Raw genomic sequence first — 8,737 nt, 5'->3', positions numbered from 1 at the left:
TTATTGTAATAATGCTTTATTAAAAAAGTGAGATACAAGTGTCTGATAAGTAAGAGTAACTTTGTTGAATGAGACTCGATCTCAGATGTAAGTGTGCCAGGTAGTATCTGTGGGTGAATGAACAAACCTTGTCTACATTACTTTAATTCCAACGCCTTTTTGAATCACTGTCACGATCTTAGTTTCTGTTATCCTTGCTTTCTGACGTGGAGCATTTGGGGCGAGATGGTTCCTCCTCAGAATTCCCAACTGTAGTAGATTGGTTCTTCCTCAGTTTATTTGCCACATTTTCCGTCCGCATCTTGTCCCATTTTTCTTGCATAACAGTAACTGAATTAGTTGGTTCTTTTTCGTCAACGTTTTCAATCACATTCACTATTGAAGCATCCCATTTTACAAAGTTCTTAGCTTTTCTGGTCAAATTCACCATCCAGCTTGACCAGTTCTTTACCAGATGGGATGAACTCTTATTTTCAACAAAGCAACTATTTACGCTGGCTGCGCTCACCGATGGTTCTTCAGTACGAGGTTCTTCTTCTTTCTCCATTTGTCTGGGCTTCGAATGATTTCTTGATCCTCTTGTATCTTGGTCTACCATGTACATATGAGTTTTATCTGGCCCATCTATTCTTAAATTATTCGTTTGTGTTATTAAGTCTGATTCATCTACTCCAGGTGAAAAATCCAAGTTAGTGAAACTTTTGGCCATTTCATTTCTTGCTGATGAACCCTTCTTGTTGATGAAATTTGGGCGTTTTCTTATTTTCACATCTACTTTTTGCTTACCGTCCGCTTCATTTTGGTGTCTATTTAGAATATTTTCCTGTAGAAGCTTCTTCGTATCTTTTTGGAGATTTATCACCTGTAATTTTCTTTTATCTACCTCCGAGACCGAATGCCCCTTCACTTCTTTAGGCCTGGGGGCGCCAATTTTACCCTGTTTCCGGTAGTAAGCTTCTTTCACTAAATTCTCCACCCACTTGGCTAATTTCTTCGTAGCTAAATCTACTACTTCCGGATTACTATCAAAGTTGGAGATTTGTTCTCTTAGTTTCTTAACCAACATTCTGTACAAGTTGGAAGTGTTCTCACCCTCCCTTGGACAGGGTGCGGAAGTCATCATCTCTCCAAGCTGTTTCATTACTTCTTTTCTTGCATCCTTTGCTTCTGGATCCCAATAGTCAAAAAATGAATCCTAAACAATAAAACTTTTTGAAAATATTTGTTCAAGAGTGTCAAATTTTATGGGCACAAAATATTTCTTTAATATTGCCAAGAAATATTTCAAGTGAAGGGAGTTTATTTTTTTTATTTGCCCGCACGTAGTAGGCACGTGGTCAACAGAAAGAGAGAATTTAAACAACTTTTTTCATCTGATCAATATTAAATTGTTTCTGCATTCGTTTCAATAATTTAGAAGGTAGATTCTCTAAACTTTGACATTAAGCTATTTCCCGGAATTTAATTAACTTTTTCAAAATATTCTTTTGTCTATTAATACTAACTGAGAAAGGTAAGTAACCTTGCTTTTGACTGGTTGCTCAGTATTAGTCGTAAGTTTAAAGTAAGTTTTCGTTTTCTGCTGTTCTAATAAGGAATAGTATATTTTTTATTAAAATATTCGTCTCTAACGCCATTTGAAATTAGCCATCACATCGTGGTATGAGACAAGTATAAAGGTTTCTCCTAGGTTATAGAACAGGGCCAAAATTGTCCTATAATATTTTGAAGCTTTAATTGCTGACTTGAACTTTAAACTTATTATAATTTTAAACTATTTATTAATACTGAATGACCAATTTGTTGGATTGGTAACATTTTTTGTTTATGAGTAAGTAAAAAAATAAACTCACTAAGCGCTAATAGAGGAGTGGCCACATTGTTCATGAACAGGAGTGCAAAATGCAGTTTTTGCAGAGACGAAATCCTTTACTAAATTGAGCATTATAATGGGATAATAATTGCGCTCAAAAAATATTAATCAAATATAATTGTAACTACTCACACCATTCAATTTTTATCGAAATTCGTAAGTTGAGAAATAAATACTAAAATAATAGAAAGTAGAAGTTGATATAGCTGCATTAATAATTCAGTAACTTTTGATCAAGAAATAAACCATGCAGAATTTAGATCCTTGGAGATCCTAAAAAAATCCACTCAATGATGTCACAAGTGAATTTTAACTGGACTAAAAGCTTTATAGAAAAAGGCATTAATAAATGTCCGCCACTCCACTAGTTAGCAGACAATTTTTATAAAAAGATTTATTTAATGAATACAAAAGTATGTTGCTCCGAAGGTCTGCCACTAAAATTGTAAATAAAATTTTTTTGTCAACTTGACCCCGATGATAGTTAGTCGGTATGAGACTTGATCTAGAGCGAGATTATGGTAATGTCTAATCAAATAAATCTTTCTCTTAGGAGTGACAAGTAAAAAAGGAGGGCCATCTTATAACGTTGAGCGCTAGGTGTGGTTAATCTTATCTACTGTTTATCACTGTTCTTGAAACCTCGCGAGAGAGCCGGGAGTGTAACTACGTGATGAGCTTCCTTCAGGGCGATGGAAAAAAATATTTTGACAAAAAAATGTAGTTTCCGCATCACGGATCTTTCTCTTTTCGAGGCTTCCTTTGTGACTGGTGTCTTTTAACAAGAGTAAGGTGGGATGTATCTTTCCTGAGGATATCAGAGGTGTAGTTTTTTTGGCGCGGGAATGTTGAGAGTGACAAAGTTCAAGATGTCCATCTGAACCATCAAGTCACCATACCTAAGCAAACCTGCTGCGAAAAATAAGGTACCTTCATTTTCTTGTTGGGACCCATTCGATGATCTGGTAAAATGGGTTCCTCCTACATTTTCGTAGGCCATTCAGCTGGTATCTGCCTGAGTCCACCACACATTTGATATCAGTTTGTTTCTTCTGGCTGGCAAGCTCTTTCAGTTTGACAATAGGAAAATAACGGCATGGATGGATAGTGTCAGCTGAAATTCTGACTCGCCGAAGTATAATCAAGCTTTTAAGGTTCTTATGACACTATTGCAAAAATTGTAATACATCCTGGGGGGATTAGAATTGAAGAGTTTAGAGGAAATGTCCACTCGGGACCAAATTAAGAAAACGCGATTGTTTACAAAATCTTGCCGGCGACGTTCCTTGGGATCAGCATTCTTAGTGAACGTTTCATTAATTTTCTACCAACTGTAGAAGTCAGTAATACAGAAAATGGAAAGAATATAAATTGTTACCGTTTCACTTGGCTGCCACAGGCTCCGTAAAAATTCATCGTCCATCTGGGAAAATAATACATTTATTATAAAATTTAATACCTACATTATTTGGCTAAGACGATTTGTTTGTTGTTGTTTTTTTTTCACCAAAGTAATTTTACATTAGTTAATCTGTCCAAGGCCAAGAGTATGTGGATTCAAGATTTATCTTTTGCAAGGGAAAAATACCGGTATTCACTTGGGGATTCCAAGAAGATATCTACTTAATTGTGTATTAAAGTCATACTAACCAATCCCTCTTTGGATTCAATTGATTTGAATAAAGTCCAATTAGAATCGAAACCGATGAAAAAACTTTAACGATTCCTTGATGGCTTCCTAACTTTATAAACTATATGTTCATTCAAGTGATATGGAATCAATTAAAATGGACTCTCAGTTGAGTACCATATTGCATTTCTTGTCCAAAATGAAAAGTAAAGCAATAATTAGCAATAACAATCTTCTTTTAATTTTCTTAAAAATATTCAAACTACCCCTCCCCCATTTCATAAAGCAGAGTAATAAACAATTTAATAAAGTAATGAAAGATTTCGGTTTGAGAACGAATACATTATTTATTCATTTTAAATTAAACAACAACGAAACAACACAAAAACATTCCTAATAAAGTTGTTTTCAGGATATGATTGCAGTAGATTATCTCTGTTCATTATTTTTGGTGACTGATTCATAGTTTCAATAGGATGAAAAAATAAATGCCAGTTTTCAGTCGTGATACATTTATTCTGCCGAGCTTTCGACCTAGGGACTAGGTCATCTTCAGGACTAGTTTATAATCGTAAAGTAATATTTTACATTACAGCTCGGCAGAATAAATGTATCACGACCGAAAAGTGGCATTTATTTTTTCATCCTATTGTAGATTATCTCTTTACGCTTTAAAATAAGCATTAATAATTTACAGTTAATTATTTTAAACATTGGCTCTAGTACGGCTTCAAGACGAAAGAGGGGGAATGGGGGCAAATTTGAGGTACGATATTTTGGTCAGCCTAGGTAAACTGGCCACAGTGCTACGAAGTTAATTCAAGGCGACTGTGAGACTGCTTGCATGGAAATTCGGATGAGTATGAATCATGTGGGTACCCCTGCGGACGCTTAAAGGCCGCCTGGAAGCGTTTCCACACCCTCAAAAACCTGAGCCATTAACAAACAATACGTCCATTAGAAAATTCATTTGATAAAATAAACAATGAATAAGATCCAATTGGACGCTTTTTCCTGCAAACGTTCACGATCAAAATAACGTAAAATCTTCAAAAATCCACTAATTTCATAGAATTTACTGTTTCTATGTTAATAAGATTGAAGAATCGCCATTCGGATATTCTAAAGGGGCGTAGCTATCCAAATAACATTAATTATGTAAATGTTAATGATATAACCAGGGCACAGTGCAGTTTCTTTTTACATATGCAACTTGTCTTGATTATGTTCATATACCAATTGGTAGTTTTTGTAAACTATTCATAAAGGTGTTATAAAGTTTTACTTTAAAACTGGAATGTTATTTTGTGTATTCAATGCTTGGGTTTACCTTAGCGCCTAAAGGTTAGCTAGCTGTTAACTGTCTTTTCTTTTTTAGTAACTACTGCTCTATTCCTTCCGCTATAATCGAGCGCTCTTCCACCCTGATTACCTGATATCAACTGTTTATGTTTCCAGGAACGATATAAAACCTGGTGGCTACTAAAATTTTGATTGTACGATTTATTGGCTCTAGTTTGAAAATATGGTAACATATGTTAAATGAATACATATGCTATTAAATATCGCATTTAAAATGTATAATTGATTTAATATTGTAAATAAGTGACAAGAAGTTATGTAATAATATTGGGTATTGTTTATTAGAAATTATCTTCTGAATTTTGTTTAAAAAATATATATTTCAACTATTACAGGAATTCACCTTTTGACTATATTTTTCTCTAGCTGCTCTTATTCTGAAATGAAAACTCAATTCTATCACCACACTCGCTCACACTTTGTCACATTAATGAAAAAAGAAAATAAAAACAAAACAAAACCTCATTATTTTTTTGACTTAATTAAAAAAATAATTGCAATAACTAAAACATGTTGTAATCAAACGCTTTATTTTTATTATATTATTTTCCAAAATATTGTTCTGATTATGTTGAATAAAATATTTTCCAGAAGTTGAGTCACAGTTTAAAGTTAAAAGTTATTTGAAAAAACTGGAAACACTGAAAATATTTTCCTCTGCATTCTTCATGCCGGTCCTCCCAGATCTCTTAAACTTCTACCAGTTCGGCAATAAAGAAGTAGATCGCTGAAGGTGTGCTTCACGCGGTATGAGAATCTTTCTCTGACAATTAGTACCATTGAATAAATTATTATTATTGTTACAATTAAGGCTTTTATCTCTGCCAAATAATGTTCTATAATGTTCAAATAGGCAATTAAAGATTACAGAAACTCTAAAATTGAGACAAATATTGGAGGTGCAAAAGGAGTTATAGGGCGTTGAAATTACCCCCGCCTAACATTTCACTCAAAATCACCTACTCAATAAACGCAATCCTCAACTCTTACTAAATCAAGGAATTCCAGTAATTTTCAGAGAGATAAAAACATTTTAGATAAAAATGTGAAGTTATGCGAGATGTTGAAATTTAACGATCTTATACTATTCACGAAAGGTTCACAGCTTATATTTATTGTAGTCTTGAACTAAGTATTTAAATTTCCTGAATTACATAAATACATTATTGGTACAGTATGTACTCCGATAATGGAGTGAGAGAAATTCGTGTCAGGGTGGCACACCGGAAGGGTTTTTTTTTTATAGAATCTGTGGTGCGGAATTGAGCCAAGTTGATCACACAAAACTAATTTTTAAGTTCACAGTAAATTCCTGGAAAAATTTAATCAAGAAGGCATGTGCGACTCGTTATTTCAAATATTTGAGTGACATTGTAGAACACGGAAGCAGGAATTATTTTTAGTTATCCAGCGGCACCCAGTCCGTGTCTCGGTTCCACCTGCGAGCTGAGCTAGACAAGTCTTCAATCCGCATTTACTCTCCGCAATGAGCGCAACTAAAAGTTACATTCTCGGTCAAAGGTACGTTATTTTGATGGCTTCAATAAATAAGAATATTACTTTACTAATACGAAACAGGAAGAAGTAAATATTAATTAAAAAAAATTTTGTCAAGCAGTCTTTCCGTCCAATACCAAATTAGGTGTCGTGGATGGCGACGTTAGCAAACATACTTTACTGTAAATTGCACATATTAACCACCAACTAAAATGAAAGACCTAGATAGTTAATCGAATACAGAATCACAACAAATCTTAGAATTACGGGCGACTCCTCTAATCCCGCTCAGCTACTGTTGCTCCTCAAAGCATTAAGTAAAAATAGAAGATTGTCCTGTACATTCGATGTTGCATTGGTGTATAGTGTGGGAACATGTAGGAGACCTTCTCTTGTTTACATTTATTCCGATAATCACAAGCCACTGAACTCAAGTATTTTCCACTTCCAGACTGATAAAATGTTCTAGTTTATTGGAAGAGCTAACTATTTAAAAAGATATTCTTCTAGTTTGGTTGCAGGGTCATGCGAAGTTCCGAATAATAAGGAAGAAAGTAGACTGGTCAAATCGGAAGACTGAATTCCCTCTCGCCAACTCTACGAAATGCTGGGTCGTTATATACATGGTCTGCGTCTAAGCTACGGAACTGTGGGAACTGACGAGCGGCAAATTATAAATTTGTTAAAGAATAAAAAAGAGAATAGATCAGCAGGATTACATTGTGCAAGTTTGGAGTTTCGCTTGGGAAATATCTAGCTAGTAGCGCAAATCGAATATTTGGAGGATATACTAACTTTATACTTGGTTTGCGCACTCCCATGGAATCTGACAGCGGCCGAATTTCCTATTCACCTTTTCAATGAAGAAACCTTTCACTTTTTGCAAAGATTTTCGCGAAATGGCTCAGCTAATTCTCTCTAAAGTCTCGTATAAACATTTTGCATGCACACAGATCTATTGTCATTTATTGACTCTAATTTGCTTCAAAAAGCATTCACATAGATTTGACATCAATCTTACAAAAAATAAACGAAATACAAAAGAAAAAAATTTGAGATTTGAACTTAAAAACTACAGAACTTCTGTGAACAAATAAAAACTACAGAACTTCTGTGAACAAATAAAAACTACAAAACTTCTGTGAACAAATAAAAACTACAGAACTTCTGTGAACAAATAAAAACTACAGAACTTCTGTGAACAAATAAAAACTACAGAACTTCTGTGAACAAATAAAAACTACAGAACTTCTTTGAACAAATAAAAACTACAGAACTTCTGTGAACAAATAAAAACTACAGAACTTCTGTGAACAAATAAAAACTACAGAACTTCTGTGAACAAATAAAAACTACAGAACTTCTGTGAACAAATAAAAACTACAGAACTTCTGTGAACAAATAAAAACTACAGAACTTCTGTGAACAAATAAAAACAATGTTAAACTTTAGCGCACTAATAAAAATAAACGCTCTGCGTATTCATAAAACTTAATTAATCATCATTATTTGATGATTTACGATTATTATTGTTATCAGATAACTGTTAAATCTACCAAATTATATAAATATTATCTAAATTGCAATTGATAAAAATAAAATTTACATTAATATTTTGTTTAAAGTGATTATCTGGCATTCGGTTCTCATTCCTTAAAGAAAATAACGTTTAAAGAACTTAGTAGATACCTTGTAGAACTGACAATAAACTGATTTGGATTTATATTTGGTATTAAATTAACTTCTGATACAGAGGAGGTCAGAATATTCTGTTAAGAATGTTGGTAACAACTACATAAGTTTTATAATGCTCTTTAGCCTTATTCAGCTACCCTGGCTGCAAGGTGATGCTGGTCAGCGTAATGAACATTGGACATGAACATGAATATTTGTGGCCCTCAAGGAACCACGCCCATTTACCCCTATAACGTTATGTGTATTATAAAGATACAAAAGAAATTGGACACAAACTTTAAAACGTTCACTCTTACAGAACGACACAAAAATTGTAAACAAACATCAAATCGCAGATTACTGTTGAAGGAACACTCCGCCTTGTAATCAATGATCTAAGCGAAAAAGTTTCATAACGAAGTAATTTATGTAAATTTCTTAAGATAAAAGTTTCATTCCGAACTAAGTCCAATTTCAAATGTCCAACTGTACTTTATTTGTTATGTTATTTCCAGCAGAAAAGAAACGGGCATCTGAATTTCTTCACGTTGGCCTAGCTCCTTTTGAAAGAGATCAACCTCAGATGAAAACAAAGAGAAAGTACTCTTCAGAGAAGGCATTTGGTATAGGATATAAGCTGTAGGAGATAGCGCTGAGATTTTATCAGAAAAATCAAACGCAAGAAAATTTTTAATGTTAAT

The 8,737-nt window shown here is 33.8% G+C and overlaps 1 protein-coding gene across 1 annotated transcript; it reads right to left on the bottom strand.

The window, feature by feature from the left end:
• On the bottom strand, nt 1–5,043 carry LOC141450641 (uncharacterized). The gene is made up of 3 exons (XM_074121237.1): nt 4,834–5,043; nt 3,252–3,296; nt 1–1,195 (listed from the first exon to the last, which is right to left on the bottom strand). The coding sequence occupies exons 2-3, from the start codon at nt 3,294–3,296 to the stop codon at nt 179–181; spliced, it is 1,062 nt and encodes a 353-aa protein (XP_073977338.1). The 5' UTR covers nt 4,834–5,043; the 3' UTR covers nt 1–178.
• Nucleotides 5,044–8,737: the final 3,694 nt, after the last annotated feature.

This window comes from Rhodnius prolixus, unplaced genomic scaffold (assembly GCF_049639745.1).
Source record: "Rhodnius prolixus isolate KJV_2025 unplaced genomic scaffold, Rpr scaffold_8, whole genome shotgun sequence".
Classification (NCBI taxonomy): domain Eukaryota; kingdom Metazoa; phylum Arthropoda; class Insecta; order Hemiptera; family Reduviidae; genus Rhodnius; species Rhodnius prolixus.
Note: the sequence above shows the minus strand (reverse complement) of the source record. Positions and strands in the feature narration are given on the sequence as shown.

Excerpts from the sequence above, each read along its gene's own strand:
- LOC141450641 (XM_074121237.1), bottom strand. The coding sequence starts at position 3,296 with ATGGACGATGAATTTTTACGGAGCCTGTGGCAGCCAAGTGAAACG. Across the intron at positions 1,196-3,251 it reads TGTGGCAGCCAAGTGAAACG|GATTCATTTTTTGACTATTG; the intron begins GTAACAATTTAT and ends TTTATTGTTTAG.